The 21,726-nt window shown below is 36.6% G+C and overlaps 1 protein-coding gene and 1 non-coding gene across 5 annotated transcripts in view; both read left to right on the forward strand.

The window, feature by feature from the left end:
- The window catches only part of CGRRF1 (cell growth regulator with ring finger domain 1), a 53,557-nt gene that overhangs the window by 12,213 nt on the left and 19,618 nt on the right, over window positions 1-21,726 (forward strand). For all 4 annotated transcript variants that reach the window (XM_007473137.2, XM_007473141.2, XM_007473139.3 and 1 more), the window contains one exon: window positions 5,057-5,196. In XM_007473137.2, coding sequence (XP_007473199.1) covers window positions 5,057-5,196 — 140 coding nt within the window. The remainder of the gene's footprint in view (window positions 1-5,056; window positions 5,197-21,726) is intronic.
- Window positions 10,351-10,457, forward strand: LOC130456699 (U6 spliceosomal RNA). The gene has a single exon (XR_008915747.1). It is a non-coding gene; the product is annotated as a U6 spliceosomal RNA (small nuclear RNA).

Consider the following 21,726-nt stretch of genomic DNA (forward strand, 5'->3'; position numbering starts at 1 on the left):
TTATCTAAAGTCCCTTTTAACAAAATATAATTACCTTCCCTATCCCTTTTGATCAGGTCTATTTTTGCTTTGGCTTTATCAGATATCATGATTACCACTCCTGCATTCTTTCTGTCAGTTGAGGCCCAGAAGGTCTTACTCCATCTTTTAATTCTGACCTTGTGGGTGTCTACCCACCTCGTGTGTGTTTCTTGAAGACAACATATGGTAGGGTTTTGGATTCTAATCCATTCTGCTATTTGTCTACGTTTTATGGGTGAGTTCATCCCAATCACGTTCAAAGTTATGACTGTCACTTGTGGACTCCCTGGCATTTTGATATCCTTCCCTAATTCTAACCTTTCTTCTTCAGCTCTACCTTTTAGTCCAGTGATTTACTTTAAATCAGTCCCCCTTGTCCCCTCACTTGATATGTTTCCCTTTCTAGTCCCTCCCTTTTTGTTCCCTCCCCCTCTTCTTCCCTCCCTTTTTTGTGTTCCCTCCCCCCTACTCCCCTTGGTTTTCCCTTCTCCCTTCCCTTGTTGGGTAAGATAGAATTCAAGATCCCAATGGATCTGGATGTTCTTCCCTCTCAGAGTTAATTTCCCTGAGAGTAAGGTTTAAGTAAAAACTCTCTTCCTCTCCTTCTTATAGGAGTTTTCTTCCCCTCCCCTTCCCGTGTGAATCTTTGTGTGAGAAAGATTATTCTATTTGGTCTTTCTTTTCCCCCTATTTACACATTACATTTTCCCCATGTGTTAGTATACATAGATTGATATAAATGTAGTCCTCATAGAAGAGAGTTTGAGTAAAAGAAAAAGATAACATTTTTCTCCTTTTCCCTTTCCTTCATATTTACCTTTTCCGGTATTCCATGCTCTTCGTTTTTCGATATCGAACTTTCCACAGAGCTCTGGTCTTTTCTTTGCAAAAACTTGGAAATCTTCTATTTTGTTGAATGCGCATACTTTCCCTTGGAAGTATATAGTCAATTTTGCTGGATAGCTGATTCTTGGTTGAAGACCCAGCTCTCTTGCCTTTCTGAAAATCATGTTCCATGCCTTACGATCATTCAGAGTGGAACTTACAAGGTCTTGTGTGACCCTGATTGGCATTCCTTTATATCTAGCTTGTCTTTTTCTGGCTTCTTGAAGGATTTTTTCTTTTGTTTGAAAGCTTTGGAATTTGGCAATTACATTCCTGGGAGTTGTCTTTTGGGGATTTAATGTAGAGGGTGTTCTGTGAGTTTTGTCAGTGGCTGTATTGCCCCCTTGTTCTAGAATCTCTGGGCAATTTTTTTTGATTATATCTTGTATTACGATGTCGAGTTTGCTGTTTATTTCTGGCTTTTCTGGAAGTCCAATTCTTAAATTATCTCTTCTTCCTCTATTTTCCAAGTCTGTCACCTTGTCAGTGAGATATTTTATGTTCTCTTCTAATTTCTTGGTCTTTTGGCTTTGCTTTATTAATTCTTGCTCGTTGTCTTCGAGTTGTCTGATTCTGACTTTTAAAGCCTGGTTTTCCTTTTCACTTTGGTCAAACTGATTTTGTAGATGCGTGAATTTCTTTTGCATTATTTCCCACTTTTCCTCCCAGAAGGCTTCCATCTTTTTGATCCTTTCCGATTCAAATTCTTCATGAGTTTGTGGAGAGTTTCCATTTCCTTTGTAAGGTTTCGGAGCATTTGCTTGTGTTTTCTCTTCTGTCTCCTCTGTATTTTGCATTTTTGCTCCATAAAATGTGTCCAAAGTCGCCCCCTTCTTCTTGTTTTTCTTGGAATTTTGGGGCTTTTGTGCTTCTGTGGAGTTTGCCATCTCTATCTGAGTGGGGAGGACTAGCTTTTCTTATCTCTGTCTGGTGTTCAGAGGTTTTAGCCCTAGGCAGATTGTCCATTCTATGCAGTTGTTGTTCTGTCTTCCGGGGGAAGCCAGGAATTGCTGGTGTTTCTGTGTTACTGCCCTCCTCGGTTCCCTCCCGATGCTTCTCTGTTGCCTTACTTCCATGCTTTGAGCCTGGCTTGGCACTCTCTGCGAGGTGTTTCATTTTCTTTGCTGGCCAGCCGAGGCTGCACTCTGAGGGGGAGGGGCCGTGGCTTCCTGGAGCTCAGAGGGCTCCTGATAAGATTAGCTTTCCCTGGGTTGAACTGAGTATGCCTTGAGGCAGGGACCTTCCGTGAGAGTCGGATGGAGGGATCCAGTCAGGGGGTTACAGGCTCCCCCTGTCTCTCTCTGTTTCCCTGCTGTCTGTGTTGGGTGCCCCCTCGTCTGAGTCAGGTTGTTTTCAGGAAGCGGCCTTCAGAATAGCCGGCCCTGAGGCTCTGAGGCTCTGAGGTTCCCTCTGCTGCCTTGGACTCGGTGCTCTGGGTTGGGGGGGATGGGCCCTGGGACCTTCCTTCTGTCTACCCCTTAGGTCCGAGTGATCTTGGGTTCTGGCTTTTGGAGGGGGCTGTACCTTTTGATCCAGGTCCAGGAGGAGGATTCCCGGGGTCTATGCTGTTGATCGTTTTGAATTTCGGTGGTTTCCGGAGATCTGAACTTTAGCTTTCTCTAAGCCGCCATCTTGACCGGAAGTCTTGAGGTTTTATTTTCAAGGCTATCCAAAGGAAGGAAAATATGAAAAACATGAAAAAAAATCAGCCCTTTCACAAAGCCTCCCCTTCCCTAAAGTCTACTGAAAGCATGACTTGTCAATTGATATGCTTATGTACTGTTTTATGTATATAAATATGTACATATACACTGAGGGCATCCTTGACATGAAGACATTAGAAAGTAAAAAGCAACTTTTGCAAATGATATTTTGTTCTAGACTATATCTTTACCATCACATTAGTAACTGACAACCATAGAAAATACACTATGCCATGGAATTGTTTTTTGACTGTGAAAAGCATTTGACTTGGTAGAGCAAAATACTGTCTTAAAAGATTATCTTCTAACAAGATGTCTTCAATATGTGTGGGTGAAAATTGTGCAGGATTCCTTGAAAGATGCCACGGTCAGGGTCCAGCCTCACTCACGACTCCAGGGTTCCCGACTGGTGGCGAAGGATCAGTCAAAATAAATAATAAACGGAAGACAGTTTAATCATTACAGCCATGGGGCTGCTTTGCATCTCACAGCTGCTCTGCCATCCTGATGTCTGGTCTTTATTTTTTTACCCATTTTCTTGGCATGCAGGTACACAAAATCAAAGAGAGATAATTGGAAAAGTGATACATTAACTTTTAACAAATCACTTTATTAACATTCTATATCTTTGTACTGTGATTAAAGATAGAATAAAGGTTGCACACAATATAAATGATTTCGTCACAGGGGGCTTAAATTTCTCATTACCCTATGAGAAGTTTTGAGCTTACAAACAATAAAGGAAAATTACTTATTGCTTTTAATAAAATAGAATAATTAATCAGCGGTTCTTAGAAGACAATTCAACAATCATATCATTAAGGCTGAGGGGTACTGGGGACATAATTCAAATTTAGACTGGTCATTTCTCAAGGTTCTTTACTAGGGAGTTCCTGAGTTACTAATTTGTGTAATCGAGTCATTGAGGAACACTGAAGCTTGATGTACTTATTGCTTGGGCCTCTATGATTGATTTGTGTGCTGACTTCATGAGAATAGCCTTCTGTGAGTGGGAAAGTTTTGGGCTTGGCCTGTAGCTGTGTTTTTGTTGGGAATTATGTACCTAAGTAAAAGTTAACCCATGATAGTCTTTTTGGGATTGGGTTTAATTAAGGGTCTGATCTTTTGGTGATGTTTTAGAGAATTAGGGTACATGTGTTTTGCTCTTGTATTATTTCTTTTGATACTAGGGGGAATAATAATCATGTCAATTCATAGGTAAGGGGCATTGATGAAAGAGGTCATGTAAAGGGGATAGAGTGGGCAATCACATCTTGCCAAGGACCACTCTGTGATCTCCCCAGTTACCACATGTGACTCTGTCAAGGCATCATGGTCTGATGGCTCTCAGCAGAAAGACATAACAGTGATAACCTTTTTCTAACATCTGACCATTAATATCTAGGGAAATATAAAATAGGGAGATGTGCTTGTTTACCACTCTCATGGAAGCATTACAGTGCAGGGTTCCAAGTTAAAAAGGAATTCTTATTGATGGGGAAATCCTCATAACCCTTCTGTTTGTGATTGGTGTTAACCCAATTGTATCAAACCCTTAGATCCTGCAAAATTTTTTGAATTAGATCATAATCATTCAAAGAGTGAGATCTACATGTGAAAAAACCAAGGTTGTAAAGAATATTTATTGTCCAGAACATGATAAGTAGTTAAATGGGCAAAATATAGCATTTTGTCTATCAATATGTTTGATTTAAGAACACTACAAATGGACAGTAAGTTATGTCTAGAGTTGAACAAAAGTAGGAGTATGGGGTGGATTGTCTTTAGGAAATTGCCTTTAGGTTCTTTTACTAACTCTCAATCTTTTACCTGAACTAAAGTTTCATGGGAAAAAAAATACTCTTGTTATCTCCAAGTGATCTATGCTGTAAGTCAAGGGACACTACATTCTCTAAAGAATTGATGCTTATGGCAATGTAAAGTTGCATATTGGATATGAGCAAACTCAGATACATTAAAAACAAAGAATTACAAAAGAAATTCTATGTAAGGGATTTCATCAAAGAAGTATGAGATTGAAAAAAGAAAATGGGCTGACCAGATGGCAGAAATGAGAAATAATTCATGAGCAACCTGCAAGTTTTTTTGGTATTCTTTGGATGTTGGGAGAACTGGAGGAGAAACCCTAGACTGTTAGGTGGATGCCTTGAGGTAAACTTGTAGAAAACTGTGGACAAAAATAACATAGACTAGATAAGCATGTATGAATTGTGGTCTGCATTGTTGGAATGAAAGCCCACAGTGATTAGAGAATAGACCCATTTGAACATTTGAGTATACAATCTAACAATACAAATTGCTGCTTTTCTGCAACATTAAAGTACAACTTCATAAAAATGATCTAAAATACTTTGAAAAATATATCATAAAAGATCACTTTTAGGATTTGAACCATTTTAACTTTAATTCTCCTTGTTTTTCTTTAGGTTTGGTTTGGAGGTTCCAGTAATTCTGAGAAATTCAGAAGAAATAGAATTCAACACAAGAGTATCCAAAAAGGAGATGAAACAAGTCAAGAATCCTTTTGGTTTAGCTATTACTAATCCAGCTTCAGCATCAGTCACAAGTTAGTATTCATTTCTCACAATTTTCTGTGTCTTGAGTCCTTTTCCCTTAGCCCTTTTAACATCATCTTTTGTACTCTTTTTATATATTATATGTGATTCTTAAATCTTAATTTATATTTAGAGTTTTTGGTGTTTTCAATTGATTCAATTGAATAGTGAATAGAGTACCAGAACTGGAGTCAGTAAGATCAGACTTATTCCTGCCATTGATACTTATGAACTCTGTTACCACTGGCCTTGACTGTCTGAGCCTCAGTGCAACTCTAGCTTACTAAGTTATAGAATAACTAAGATCTACATTGGTGAAAAGGTTCTCACCCCAAAATTGCACTGCTGTCAGAATATAATTAATCTGATTGTCATTTCCCTAATTCATAGGATTTAGAGCTGGAAGGGATCAGAGGACCTAGTAATATAAATTTAGAACTGGAAAGGTCTTTGGGTAAATTATCCGGTTAAATCCATTCATATTATAGATTATGGAATTGAGGCCTAGGCAGGCTAAGTGATTTGTGTGAGGTCAGACAGGAAAGACGTTTTCAAGTCTATGATGCCTTTCTTAGTCATTATCTTCTTTGATATTTTTAATATTTTAAAATGTGATTAATGGGGGGAAGTTGGGTAGCTCAGTGGATTGAGAGCCAGGTCCAGAGATGGGAGGTTGTGGGTTCAAATCTGGCCTCAGAAACTTCCAGCTGTGTGACCCTGGGCAAGTCACTTGACCCCCATTGCCTAGCCTTTACCATGGAAGGTAAGGGTTTAAAAAAAAGTGATTAAGCATTCTTACCTTCTTTTGCTTCCATTGCTTTCTCTTAGTTCTCCTTTTACCTGACTGCTCTTTTTAGTCTTCTTTGCTATATAATCATTCATCTTCTCTCTCCTGAGTGTGAGTATCCTCAAGGACTCTGTTTTCTCTTAGTAATCTTTCCAATGGTGATTTCATCTGTCTCTATGGATCATTATTGTTTCTTTGTAAATGACTCCCATATATACATGTGATCAACTTTAACCTCTTTCCTGAACTACAGTCTTTTTTTTTTTATTAAAAATTAAAAAACCCTTACTTTCTGTCTTGGAGTCAATACTGTGTAACTGTGTAACATGTTAGCATTTAAAGCCTTCCTCAATCTGACATCTACCTACTTTTCAAGTCTAATGTCATAATAATTGTCTTTATGAACTATGTGTTCTAGCTAAACTGATCTATTAGATGATTACCCATTTTCTGCCCTTATTCATTTGTGCAGTCCATCTGCTATGCTAAAAATGGACTCTTTCCTCATATGGACCTCTCAGAATTCTTGTTTTCCTTTATCTCTTAGATGCCATCTCATCAATGAAGCTTCCTCAAATTCCTCTTAGAGAGGATAGTTCAAATTCTTGCTTTTACTTATTTTCCTTGTATTGATTTGTATATAGTGCAAGCTTCTTTAGGGTAGGAATTATTTCATTTTTATTTTTATATTCCCATTGCCTAGCACTTTGAACATATTAGGCACTTAATGATTCTAGAATTAGATAGTCTTATATAGGTTCATTGAAGTTGGGGTAATTTACAGTACTTAGATGCTCTTTAGTTCTCCTTCCTCCTTTTTCACCCTCCTAAGCAGGCAACAGTTTGCTTCCATTTCTGGTTGGATGACCAGAATAAAAGAGTTAATGGTTTAATATCAGCGTCATAGGAAGTACCTAGTAGAGTACTTTATGCATATATGCTTGGTTCTTTGTTGTTCAACATTTTTATCAATGACTTGAATAAAGTTTTGTGAATGGAACACTGGACTGAACACATCAATATAGTTTCTATTTGGATGCTGTCATTAATTAACTTGCTTCTTGTCATAGTCTCTATGAAATGGAAGGAAAAAACCCTGTTCTCTTCAGGTTTGAGTATGAAGAAAAAACTAGAGACTTGGGGTAGCAGGAAAGGAATATTTTACTCAAAAGATGGAAATTCTCCTGTGTTATTGTAATAGTTTGCAAAATTTAACATAAGAAATAACCAAATTGGTATAGTCAGTGGGGTACAGTATAATGTATACTAGCTATGGAATCAGAGGATCTGGGTTTGGAATCTACTTATTTTTGTCATTTTGGGCAAGTTACTGTAAAATGAAGAGGTTAGACTAGATGGCCTCTAAGCTCTAAATCTTTGGTTCTCTATTGTTATATCTTGTTTGTTTCTCTTATAGGATAAAGTTTAAAAACAAACAAACAACTTTTCCTGAAGTATGCAATTTTATTTAAGAAACCATAGATAGTAAAATGAGATCTGTGAGTCTGTTTTCTTTTTTATATGCATATTTCAGGTAAGGGGTTGTATTAGATAACCACAAGGGTCATATCTAACTCTTAAGATGATGTGACTGTGAAACAAGAATGAAAAGATATGACTCACAACAGTATTAAGTGTGTGTAAGCAAAGGCAACAACACAGAGTGAATATTGGGACTGCATAGCATCAAAATTAATTTTTTTTTGTATGTCAAGAATGATATAAAAAGGAATTTTTTGATAATTCTCTTATCTAGCTTAACAACTAAAATCAAGAATGCATTGAAGACACAACAAGCTTATTATAATTAATATTCCAAAACACAAGTCAGTAAAAACAATAAATTTTCAAGGCAGTTTAAATTTACATCGTGTTGAACAATTTTCAGTCTTTTTGTTCACACTAATTCATTTGACCTCCTGCATTAAAGTATTTCTGACATCAATCACAGTTCTTTCATGTTGAATAAAGAGAAGATGACAAAGATACATCTTGAGCCAAATAGTACAGTCTTAGCTATTCATATTCTAATTTATTATTAGCATCTGAGAGTCCTTGGATTGTAACTATATGGCACTCAAAGTATGTCCTATCCTCTATTTGACTGAGAACTTCTTGAAGATGGGGATCATAGTTTTGCCTTTCTTTGTATTCCTAGGTCTTAGTCCAGTGCCAATTAAGCACATAATGAGTGCCAAATAAATGCTTGTTGAATTCCTGCTAGATAGATTTGAAAACTATGCCAAGCAACTAAATCATTTGTTCAACTTAAAACTTCTAGAAAATGAAGAACTCTTCAGGACATTCTTTAACACATTTGAACAGACCTTTTGATTTATGAAATACCAACATATATACTAAGATGAATAGCTATTGTTTACTAGTAGGCCATAAGTTCCATGGCCATTGTAAAGCATTAGTGCCCATGACTCATGTGAAGAGAGAAAATCAGAGATCAAGTGATTACCTGCAATGAAGATTGTAGTTATCAATATTTTGAAGTTCCTCATGTTCCTGATAAAAAGGGACATGTGTACTTATATTGAGACATATAACAAGTTTTAAAGTATGTCCAATAGGTGTCAAATTATAAGAATTTAAAATTAGGTTTTATGCTAAATATGAGAATTCTATATATTGTGGTTGCTGATTTAAAAATATTACAACTTAAATCAAAATGACTTTTAGCAGCTTTATTTACAAAGAGGTGGAAAGAGTGAACGTAGAAAAATGTAGATAAAGAGACAGATTCTAATAAGCCTACCATTCCTTCTCCTGGGAAGCCAGGCTCAGCCCCAGCTGGGCTTCCCTGAGACTCTGTCTCCACATGGATTTTCTTGGTAATCCTCAGCCAGAAGTCATGGCGGTATCTTCAGCCAGGGTTCCACCAATGCAGCCTCCTCCAAAGCCAAGGCAAGAATCTCCGGAACCAATCTCTCCAGAAGCCAGGAAAGAAAGGCCATCTATTCACCCAGCAAGCTGATGCAGGATCCAGGGAAAGAATTTCCTCCTTCAGTCCAGCTCACTGAAGCAGAGCCCAAAGAACTCCAAAGGAGAAGTTCAAAGGAGAAGTCTCTTGGACAGGAAGTTCAGGACTTTTTATAGTCCTTTTTCCACGTCCCTTCATTCCCCAGTTTAAGGGAACCAATCTCAGTCTTTCAATTTGCCTAGCACTGCCGGGGGTGGGGGTGGGTGGGGGTGGCAGTAGCCTTTGGAGGTGTGAGCTTACTCTAGTAAGTGATTTGTGAATTCTCTTACTTAGTGTTAAGTAGAGGTGCTTTGAGTTCTTGATTTGTTTAGCTAAAAATAGGCAAGGGGAGAGTTAATCCTATCTTCACAAAATGCCAAAGAGATTCAAGGTCACGTAGATATTTGTTAAACCATAGTTATAAACCAGTGGTTGAGCTTAGAATCAGGAAGGCTTGGGTATAAATCCTGCCTCTGATGTATTCTGGGTATATGACTATGGTTTAAGTAGCTTAACCTTTCTGTTTCTTAGGTAATGCTTTAAGTTACAGAAAAATTGTTGATCTACCTTAGTGGAGGGATATTCCACACCAAGAGTAACTTACATCAATGAAATTAAAAGTCTAGACCAAAAATTAACCCCCCCCAACAACTTTTGATTTAGAATACCATTAAAAATATTGATTTTCCTTCTAACTAGTCATTATGAATGAATGCATTTAAAATAGCATTTACTAAGTTCTTAGTACATGCACAGCACTGGACTAAGTGTTGGGAACACATTTAGAAAATGGAGGCACCCCTGCTCCCAAGGAGCTTACATATTAATAGGGGAAGATAATATATTTAGGAGACGTCAACCACAAGCCAGTTGGAAACACTCCATGGTTCTTAGGGTATAGTGGCAAACAGAATGTAATTGAAGTCTTTTTGTATCATTTTAATGCCATCATTAGCAAATGTTTTTGGAATATCTATTGCATGTAGTGTATGGATATAAAGCATGTCTAAGACACAACCTCTAATGTGTTTTATTTAGCCTACTTAGAAATGTACAATATATCTATGAAAAGCCATGTAGCAGATCAAGGTAACTGTAAACTAAGTATTTTGAGACAATGAGTGCCCATAATGTTTTGGGGTTCGAGGAAGCGGCTGTTTGACAATGTACAAAAAATCAACGAAACTCCCTCCCAATTTATGGACAGACTCATTGAGCTGGGAGGTAGATATATAGAACTGGACCTTTCCAGAGAAAGGGATGTCAGATATTTGCTTTTACCTGGAAAAGTTCATAGTGGACCTGGTATCGATTGCCACAAGGGTACATGGAAAGCCCTACCCTGTTTGTATAAATTTTGCCCCAAGATACAGATAATATTCAATTTAAGCAAGGATGACAGGCAAATTTATGAAGCATTCCATATTTTTTAAAATTGGAACAATACAGAGAAGATTAGCATGGCTCCTATGAAGAGGGGAAGGGACAAGAAGCCACTATAAAGGGTCCTGAATTTCCGGGGCTAGGAGCTCGACTTTAAGAAGAAAGTCTGCTTAAGGAAGAAAGTTGGTCTCAGGAGTCACCTTCAGATTGAGTCATACACTCTTGCTGAAGAGAATCTCGAGGACTTCTGACTAGAGATTGGACCTGAAGGAGTCTTTGTCAGTGATGAGCTTCATTCCATTAGAATGGCAATTAGGATATTTAGCTAAGTTGTTCTCTTCCTCTTTCCTAAATTTCCCTCACTTTACTATCACTACTTTGATGTAATAAAGCTTTTAAAGCTACTAACAGCCTCATAATTTAATTTTAGTTCTTACAATAGGAAGGGAATGCTGAAGTGGTAACAACTTTTTGATGACCTAACCTTCTTATACCTAATAGCATTCATTTATAATTGAGGCCCTACAAAATTCAGATATTTGTGAAGGTTCAGATATGGTTTTTATTCCAGCTCTTAAGAAATCAAACTTTTTGTCAGTCCTGAAGAACGCGCTCCAATATTGACCTGATAGCATACTTGAGCATTGCAGTGGATCTATGCTCTCAGCATAGTGGGTACTTTGGAAGTCATGGTGTCCTATGGTCTGAAGTTACCTACTATAGAATTAATATTTGTTTGGAAAATTTTGTTATCTGTGTTTTTGAGGAAAGCAGCAGCTTGAGATTGTTGAAAGTACCACATAGTTTCCTAAATTTAAGTCTCTTCACTTCCTTCCATTCAATTAGTTCATTGTTCTTCTGTACAGCTTAATGCCCAATAGGTCATGCATATGGGACCAAAGCTCAGGGAGCAGACTAGGGCTGGATGCACACATGCACGTATATGTATATGTGTGTGTATATATACAAATATTGACTCTGTACACATACACACAAGTATCTACATATCTATAGTTACTTCTATAAAGATAATAGTTTAACCCATGAGGACTGATGAGGTTACTGAGCGTATAGAGAAAGACTAGATGACAGCCAGGACAGAACAGTGGGGAACAGCTACATTTAGGATTCAGGAAATGGATGATGAGCTAACAAAGGAGTCTGAGGAATGATCAGCTAGTAGGATAACCATATCATGAAAACTGAGACAAGAGAGCAACTGTGAGACAGAGGTGGCCTGAAAATGGATGAGGACTAAGAAAACATCATCAGATTTGGCAATTAAGTACACCTCATCAATATATCTCCTGACAGATGTGTTGGACTCAGGATACAGATTGAAACATTATTTTGGATAAGTCTAAAACTGTTTTGCTTGACTATATGTTAGAAGGGTTTTCCCCCTTCTCTTTCAAGTAGAGAAGAGGTAGAAGAGAGACGTTTTTTTTTTTCAAATTCAAAAATATTAATTAAAAAAATCAGTGGCATGGAGAAGGTGTTGTGAAATGTTAACTGTGGCAATTATTCTCCAAGGCTGAAAAGATCTTATATGGAATTTTGGACTTAGGACTGCATGACAGTTGTACTCCTGGAGGCACAGTTTGACTTTAGACCACAGTGTGGCACTGTAGGTTTCTTTTAATGTTTGTTGTATTGTCTGTTGATGAGAGGAAATATGTATGAGTTATATTCTTATTTTATGCAGCCATTCTTAGAAACGATAGTATATCTTTGGGGAATGGTGTTAAAATACATTTCCAGTATTAAGGGAAAGCATTTTCAATTCAGCAGGCCATCAGTGTGATTAAAAGTCCTTAAAACAATCATTTCAAAGATTATATATACAAAGCACAAGAAGTACCAAGACTTGATATCATATACTATTTCTTGATTCAAATGTTTCAACAAGTTCAATAGCCTTCAATGGGATTTTCCACACATGGCCCACATTTAGCATCCATGATATGGAATTAAAAGCTTGATCCTAAAGTTGTTCACTATCAGATAGTAATGTTGATAGGAATTTTTTTAAAAGCCTCAGTTTCTAAACTATTTTCCAGAAAATCTCCAATAAGGAAAGAGAAGCTTTTCTGGCTAATACATCCCAAGAATATTCTGGAGATTTATTGGGAGTTTATTCTCTCTTCTCTCTCAAACTTACTGCCCAAGGTTTCACTTATTCCCAAGCCTCTTCATCAAGCACCTAGTATGCACTAGACACAATGCCCTTGAGGAACTTTTGTCCTAGTGCTACCTTCTCCTTATTAGTGATTGCCTCTTCCAGAACATTTATTTTAGAAAGGCCCCCATACCTATTTAATTACCCTCCCTCCTTTTCAACCATTTAAAAAAAGCCACCTTGACAATTACTTTGCAATAGAATATACCCTTTCCTTCCCTACTCACCTCTCATTCCTCTAGTTTTAAAATCATGAACAAGTGTTAAGATTAAAATTAGTTTCTCTGCTAAAAGTATTATATTTTTAGAGGTTTATTAAAGATTAAGAAAATATAAAATAAGAAAGCATGTACAACCTACATTTTGCTGGCTAGGTAGAGTGCCTGTCCCTAGAAGCAGAAGGAGAGAGAGAGAGAGAGAGAGAGAGAGAGAGAGAGAGAGAGAGAGAGAGAGAGAGAGAGAGAGAGAGAGAGAGAGGGGACTTCTGGGAATTGAAGTTTGGGGTTCAAATCTCCATTTTTACATAAGGATCAAATCAACTCCACAACTTTTCTAAATGGAGTATGTTAAATAACTCCCCTATGGCCATCCATGTAACCAACATTTCCCTAGCTACTATTCCGTTGCAATTTCCTTCAGGACAAAGACTTTTTGCTTTTGTATTTATATACTCATCCTTTAGTACTTTGTAAATTTAATTCATCCTTTTTCATTCATTCATTCATTCATTCACAAACAATAGGAATGGATAGTGTGTTGAAGTAAAGGAGGGCTAGATTGCTTTCAGAAAATTTCAACCTCCTCCTAGAAATAAAAGCTATATTTTTTCATACCAGTATTCTACCACACAGTCACCAAAGAATTGAAAATTAGTATCACATGGAAGACAGCAGGGAGGAGCATGATAGGTTTTATCAGACTCTAGCATTTAAGAGAAAAGGACCTTCTAAGAAGAGGAATAACAGATATCAGGAAAAATGTATAATTGAAAAAAGATGAGCTAATCATAGGTTGAGGGTAAACAGTAATATAGGGAGACAGCTGGATTTCTCCACAGATATCCTGGCAACATCAGGAAAAGGTGAGAGATTCCTAGAATGTAGGATGAGACCCTCTGTGGTGAATTCATAGGAGAACATGGACAAAATAGCTATACTGGATAAATAGGCACAAATGGATTGTAATCTCTTTGATTGGTGGAAACTTGTTAATAGAAGAGATAACATCTTTACTCGTCAGCAACCTCTAAGTCTAAATCGTCTTATGATTGACATACTATATTTACATAAAATGACTTCAGCTGAATCTTATAAACCTACTTCCTAAATAACATATACTTGTTTATTGAATGTTAGTGACTCAGATTGGTATAATTTGCAAGGAGGAAATAGAAAAGTTTTCTATTTTTCAGGTAATTCAGTTCTGTAATAATCCACTTCATCTCTACTAGGTAATTAAATATAGTTATCTTTTTCATGGCAGAAGATTGGAGATATCATTGTTTTGTGAATCGTAAAGAGTAAGTAGATCCTTTCTGAAATAACTGAGTGGCTCCAGAATTCTATCCACTAAAAAAATGTGATTTAAAAAAGTAAACATAGCTATAGAACAAAGTATGTATTTCTTTTATTCTACCTGTCCAAAGATATAGCCTCCTTTTGGTTCTGAAATTTCTATCATATTGGATGAAAAAAATCTAAGGCAGATGGAGGGAAGAGGATGAGTATTAACTCCAGACTATATTCAGTTGTTACTTTGGTCCTTAAGGCGATGAACTGCTAAATTGCGTTGGTATAAATCAAGGTACAACTGTGAAGCTTAACAGAAAGTTTGCATAGAGCCTCCAAAAAGACTAATGCAACCTTAATCTTCATTAATTTCCTCTTTTTAATATTCCATCTCTCCATTGTCTATCTTATTTTCTGATGCCTACAAATGGTCCAAGCTCTCATTTAGCTCGAAAGATTTCATGTAAGAAAGAGATGAGAGATTTTTGCTTATTTGTTTTTTAAGCAAAGCAGATAGATCTTTTGCAATCCAGGGGAAATTTTTATTAGCACCTCTGTTCTTGCTATGTTAGAATGAGAAATTTTTCTGAAACATTTTACAAGATATTTTAAAATGTACCCATAAGATCATGTGTAGTTACAGGACTTGAGTTAAGAAAATAACAGAAGAACTTACTCTCCCCCATATATTTTTTCAGTCAAAAGGCTTCAAAAGATGACATTTGACAGAGTTTTCGACAATGCTGGCTATATCCCTAAGATTATTGTGAGAATGGCAAAAATTATTGGCTATATTTCCCAAGTAAATACATTTGCTTTTTTTCATGGAAAACAATGTTCTGATAATAACAACAGAGTAGAGTTATTTTATATAGTATATGAAAACAAGGTGAAATTTCAGTTGGTGTAGGTTCAACTTTGACATGGATCTTACGTTCTTACCCTTTGGTTTAGTTATTGCCCTGCTTGCTGCATTGGAATATAAACTTGAAGTTAATCTTTATGTGAAAGTGAAAAAGTCAGAATATCTGTTATAGTTTTGATAAGCAAAATATAATATTTTATTAAAAAAACCCTTCAGCTAAAAACATTGAAATAATTCAAATGGTTATAGTTACTTGAAATTTTCATCAACTAAATTTAAATTTTGTTTTAAATTATTTACTGTTTATAATTTTAAAAAGTGAAATAATATTCAATTGCATTGTATAATTAACAGTTAAGAGAAGAAAATGTACTGAAATAGCTAAAATAGTACAAAGTTAATAGAGACATTTTAAGTCATAGAAAAAGAGAGGCACAAAATAAAATAGCCAAATTCAGAAGATGCAATCCATTATATTTATCTTTGGAATTCACAAGTGCTCTTATTGATAAAGAAGAAAGACCACTCTCTTTGCTTTGTCATAAAACCTAGTAAATTGAAATATCATAAAAACAGACAAGATAAAATTTTCGCAAAACACATTTTTTCCACAGAAAATTATATCCTTTTAATGAATAAAAACAAACTTTCACAGACATGAAAGGGATTGTTTACATTGTGTGTTAGGTTGCTTACATATATAATTGCTAAATGTAAAAAACATTGTCTAGGAGAAACATTGATGCCATTTGTAGCTATTGATGTGGTTGAAATTATGCTTGCCAAATCATACACAAGGCAACTTTGAATGGTTGCACTTGTAGATCATATAATAGGAAACAGAGTTGCCTTTATGTCTGAGTATGTTCATGGGCAACTATTTTTTTTTTAAACCCTTACCTTCCGTCTTGGAGTCAATACTGTGTATTGGCTCCAAGGCAGAAGAGTGGTAAGGGCTAGGCAATGGGGGTCAAGTGACTTGCCCAGGGTCACACAGCTGGGAAGTGTCTGAGGCCAGATTTGAACCTAGGACCTCCTGTCTCTAGGTCTGGATCTCAATCCACTGAGCTACCCAGCTGCCCCCAATGGGCAACTATTTGATAAACTAAAATGTTTTGTAGTTTGCATTTAGTTAATATGCCCATTTGATTATGTGTATATATATATATATATATATATATATATAATATATATACATATATATTTTGAAATGGATATTGGAAAATATTTGTTAAATTTCTTAAATTTACTTTGTAAACTTACTGATGGCAAGGTCATATTCAGAGAAAATTTCCATATTATTGATAATTTTAAAACAGTGAATGTGATATGTGGGAGAATTATGTTAGACTCTGTACTGACAGTTAGTTGATGTCAAGAGAAAACGTAGGTTTAGAAACACTAGTTAAAAGTATAGTGCCTTGAGGCAGCTGGGTGGCACTGAGTTGGGAGGACCTGGGTTCAAAGTTGACTTTAAATACTTCCTAGCTGTGTGAGCCACTTAATCCTGTTTGCCAAACACTGACCCTTAAGTCTTAGAGTTGTTACTAAGGCAGAAAGTAAGGGTTTAAAAAAGAAAGTGTAGGGGGCAGCTGGGTGGCTTAGTGGATTGAGAGTCAGGCCTAGAGACAGGAGGTCCTAGGTTAAAATCTGGCCTCAGACACTTCCCAGCTATGTGACCTTGGGCAAGCCACTTAATCCCCATTGCTTAGCCCAATACTTACAAAGTATTGACTCCAAGACAGAAGATAAGGGTTTTAGAAGAAAAAAAAAAGAAAATGTAGCCCTTTGTATAATTTAGAACACATTGAATGCTTGAAAATCACTTTTATTGGTAATCAATCAACAAGCACTTATTAAATAACTTCTATCCCCAGGCTCTGTGCTAGGTGCCTGGGTTATAAAAATGAAAAGTTCAATAGTCTATATCCTTAGGAACTTTTTGTAAGAGGAAAAAACCTACACACACACACACACACACACACACACACACACACACACACACACACACAATACACACTTGTGTGTGTGTGTATAAAACAGAAACAATATATTCAAAATAGACTCAAAATAATTGGGGGCTGGGTGAGGAGTTTTGAGACATTAGTAACCAGGGGGATCAGGAAAGACATTTTGAAGATGTTTGAGCAGATTTTTATGAATTCTAAGAGGTAATGGTGAGATGAGTAGAAGAGCATTCTAAGACTGTGCAAAACAATATTCTATATGTATACAATCCATCTTCTATCCAGCCACTAATGTGATTTTCCTAAAGGTCTGGGCCAATCATATTACTCCTCTAATCAATAAACTCCAGTGGCCCTCTATTGTCTCCAAGATTAAATGGAAAATACTTCGTTTGACATTTAAAACCCTTCATATTCATAACTTACCTTTCCAGACTTAATACACCTTACTAAACAACACATTCTCTTCCATCCAGCGACAATAGCCTTCTGGCTATTTCATGAACAAGACATTCCATCTGTCAGCTCCCAGCATTTTCCCTGGTTTATCTTCCAGGCCTGGAATGCACTTCTCTGCTCTGGCTAATCTCCTTGACTTTCTTTTAGTCCCAATTAAAACATCACCTTCAGGGGACTTCTGGGTAAACATGGTAGCAGTCTAGATGCAAGACTTCCTCTCCTCAGCACCCACCAATATAGACTACCTCAAAAGACCAAAAAAACCAAATTCCTAAGAACAAAGGGACTCTACAGTAGGGTGCAGCATTGAAGGTACGTGGGATTTGGCCATTTCAACATTATAAGGGGGTGAAAAAGCTCCCATCAAAATGCAGGCTGATCTACCCTCCCCCACCCCACCTACGGAGCCAGAGTCAGAGCCAGTGAGTGCCAGAATCAGCGAGAGAGTGAAGGGCACCTCTACAGTGAGTAAAGGGCATCCCTAGGTCCCTGGGAGCTGACTAAGACCACCAAAGACCTACCCCTGAGAACAGCTACACCTGAAACCCCAGTAGGCTGAAGAGCACAGACTGTGGGCGCTAGCAGGAAGATAACAGAGAAGGGCAGCAAACAGCAGAAGCTGCGGATATTTGAGAGCTTGCCTCAGGCAAAATCCTTACTCCTTAACTTCATACACAGAGAGCCTGCCCATCTCTCTCAGATTTCTGACTAAAAAGGGAAGGAAAACTCCACAGTGATGGCAAATTGTGTGCAGGAGCAACAACCTCCCTCCAAGAAAAACAAAAAGAAGGCATTGACCCTGGAAAATTTTTATGGAGGAAAAACCCAGGCTACAGAGGAAATGCAGAAGGAAATTCAAACAAAGCCAAAACTTTCCAAAAAAATGGAAATTGTCCACAAGCTATTGAAGAATTTAAATTGGAGCTTATCAAAAAGATGGAAGCCTTCTGGCAAGAAAAGTGGGAAATAGTTCAAAGAGAAAATAACAGTTTAAAGGACAAGAACCCCCAATTAGAGAAACAGCTGGAAGCCATGAAAAGCAGGATAGACCAAACTGAAAAGGAAAACCAGTCTTTAAAGACCAGAATTAGGCAACTGGAAGATAATGATCTTGTAAAACAGCAAGAATTAATAAAGCAAAGTCAAAAGACTGACAAAATAGAAGAAAACAAAATATCTCCCTGAGAACATGACAGATCAGGAAAAAAGAGCATAAAGAGACAATTTGAGAATCCTTGGTCTACCTGAAAAGCCAGAAATAAACAGAAGTCTTGACATACTACAAGAAATCATTTAAGAAAATTACCCTGATATTCTTGAACAAGGGGACAAAATCGACATTGAAAGAGTTCATAGAACACCCTCTACACTAAATCCTCAGAAGACAACTCCCAGGAATTTAATTGCCAAATTCCAGAGCTTTCAAGCTAGGAGAAAATTTTACAAGAAGCCAAAAAAGAGACAATTCAGATACCAAGGACCACCAATCAGGATAACACAAGACCTGGTGGACCACAAGGCCTGGAACATGATATTCAGAAAGGCAAGAGAATTGGTCTTCAACCAAGGATCACCTATCCATCAAAACTGACTACATAGTTCCAGGGGAAAGTATGGGCATCCGACAAAATAGAAGATTTCCAAGTACTTGTAAAGAAAAGGTCAGAACTAAGTGGAAAGTTTGATATCCAAACACAAAGATCAAGAGAAACATGAAAAGGTAAATAAGAAAGAGAGGAAAAAGGGGGGAAATGTTTTTGATTCAAACTCTCTTCTTTAAGGGCTACAATTAGATTATTAGTTTATTAGATATTAATATATGGGGAAATTTTTATTTGTAACTCTCAAAAATTGGATTCACTATTATAGTAATTAGAAGAATCATTCACAGATTGGGGCATTAAGGGCTATAAGATGATGTGCAAAAATAGAAAAAGGGAGGGGGGAATCGAAGATGGCACCAAGAGATACTTGAAGAAATAAAATAAATATGATAATCTTTATCACACAAAGATATACATGGGAAGTGGAGGGGAAGAATACTCTTATAAGAAGGAGAGGAAGAGAGTGCTAATAGGTAATACTTAAACCTTATTCTCAGTGAAATCAGTTCTGAGAGGGAAGAACATCTACATCCATTGGGGTCTTGAATTATATCTTATCCTACAGGGAAAGTGAGAAGGGAAAACTAAGGAGGGGATAGGGGGGAGAGAGTACAAAAAGGGAGGGAAAGAGAGGGGGGAGGGAACTTAATAGATTCTAAAAAACCAAGAAAGGAACAAAAAGGGAGGTGCCAGAAAGGGAAGCATATTAAGGGAAGGGATTAGAGGGACTGATTAAAAGTAAACCACTGGTTTAAAAGGATATAGCAAAAGAAGAAAAGACAGAACTAGGCGAGGATATCAAAATGCTGAGGAATACACAAGTGACAATCATAATTTTGAACGTGAATGGGATGAACTCATCCATAAAATGAAAACAAATAGGAGAGTGGATTAGAATCCAAAATCCTACCATATGTTGTCTACAAGAAATACCCTTGAGGGGGAAGCTGGGTAGCTAAGTGGATTGAGAGCCAGGCCTAGAGACGGGAGGTCCTAGGTTCAAACCTGGCCTCAGCCACTTCCCAGATGTGTGACCCTGGGCAAGTCACTTGACCCCCATTGCCTAGCCCTTACCACTCTTCTGCCTTGGAGCCAATACACAGTATTGACTCCAAGATGGAAGTTAAGGGTTTTAAATTTAAAATAAAATAAAATAAATACACCTGAAGTGGGTATATACTCACAATATTAGAATTAAAGGTTGGAGCAAAATGTATTGGGTCTCCACTGATAGAAAGAAGGCAGGAGTTGCGATCATGATATCTGACAAAGCCAAAGTAAAATTACATCTGATTAAAAGGGATAGGGAAGGTAAATACATCTTGATAAAAGAGAGTATAGACAATGAGGAAATATCAGTAATCAACATGTATGCACCAAATGGTATAGTATCCAGATTTCTAAAGGAGAAACTAGTGGAATTGAAGGAGGAAATAGATAGAAAAACTTTACTAGTGGGAGACCTGAACCTACTACTATCAAATTTAGATAAATCAAAAAATAAATAAGACAGAGGTAAAAGATGTGAATGAAATCTTAGAAAAATTAGAGTTAATAGATATATGGAGAAAAATAAGTATATTTTCACAAAGAATGACCATGTACTAGGTCATAAAAACATGGGAAACAAATGCAGAAAAGCAGAAATAATAAAGGTAACCTTTTCAGACCATAACACAATAAAATAATGATCAGTAAGAGTACATGGAGAGCCAAATAAAAAATTAATTGGAAATTAAATAATATAATTCTCCAAAAATCTGTTAGTTAGAGAACAAATCATAGAAACAATTAATAATTTCATTGAAGAAAATGACAATGATAAGACATCCTTTCAAAACCTATAGAATGCAGCCAAGGCAGTACTCAGGGGGAAATTTATATCCTTGAGTTCATATATTAAATTAGGGAGGGCAGAGGTCAATGAATTGGACATGCAAATCAAAAAACTTGAAAGTGAACAAATTAAAAATCCCCAGAAGAAAACTAAATTAGAGATCCTAAAAATTAAGGGAGAAATTAATAAGATCAAAAGTGAAAGAACTATTGAACTAATAAATAAAACTAGAAGTTGGTATTTTGAAAAAAACTAACAAAGTAGACAAGTACTTGTCAATTTAATAAAAAAAGGAAAGAAGAAAACCAAATTAATAGAATCATAGATGAAAAGGGAGACCTCACCTAAAATGAAGAGGAAATTAAGGCAATCATTAAAAACTTTTGCTCAGTTATATGACAATAAATATGCCAATCTAGGTGATATGGATGAATATTTACAAAAATATAAATTGCCTAGATTAACAGAAGAAGAAATAGAATAATAGATAATCTCATATCAGAAAAAGAAATTGAACAAGCCATCAAAGAACGCCCTAAGAAAAAATCCCCAGGGCCTGATGGATTCACAAGTTAATTCTATCAACCATTCAAAGAACTGCTAATCCCAATACTATACAAACTATATGACATAATAAGCAAAGAAGGAGTTTTACCAAATTCCTTTTATGACACAAATATGGTACTGATTCCAAAGTCAGGCAGGTCAAAAACAGAGAAAGAAAACGACAGACCAATCTCCTTAATGGACATAGATGCAAAAATCTTAAATACGATACTAGCAAAAAGGCTCCAGCAAGTCATCAGGAGGATTACTCATTATGATCAGGTGGGATTTATACCAGGAATGCAAGGATGGTTCAATATTAGGAAAACCATCCACATAATTGACCATATCAATAAGCAAACCAACAAAAATCACATGATTATCTCAATAGACGCAGAAAAAGCCTTTGACAAAATACAACACCCATTCCTATTGAAA

This window comes from Monodelphis domestica, chromosome 1 (genome assembly GCF_027887165.1).
Source record: "Monodelphis domestica isolate mMonDom1 chromosome 1, mMonDom1.pri, whole genome shotgun sequence".
Lineage (NCBI taxonomy): Eukaryota > Metazoa > Chordata > Mammalia > Didelphimorphia > Didelphidae > Monodelphis > Monodelphis domestica.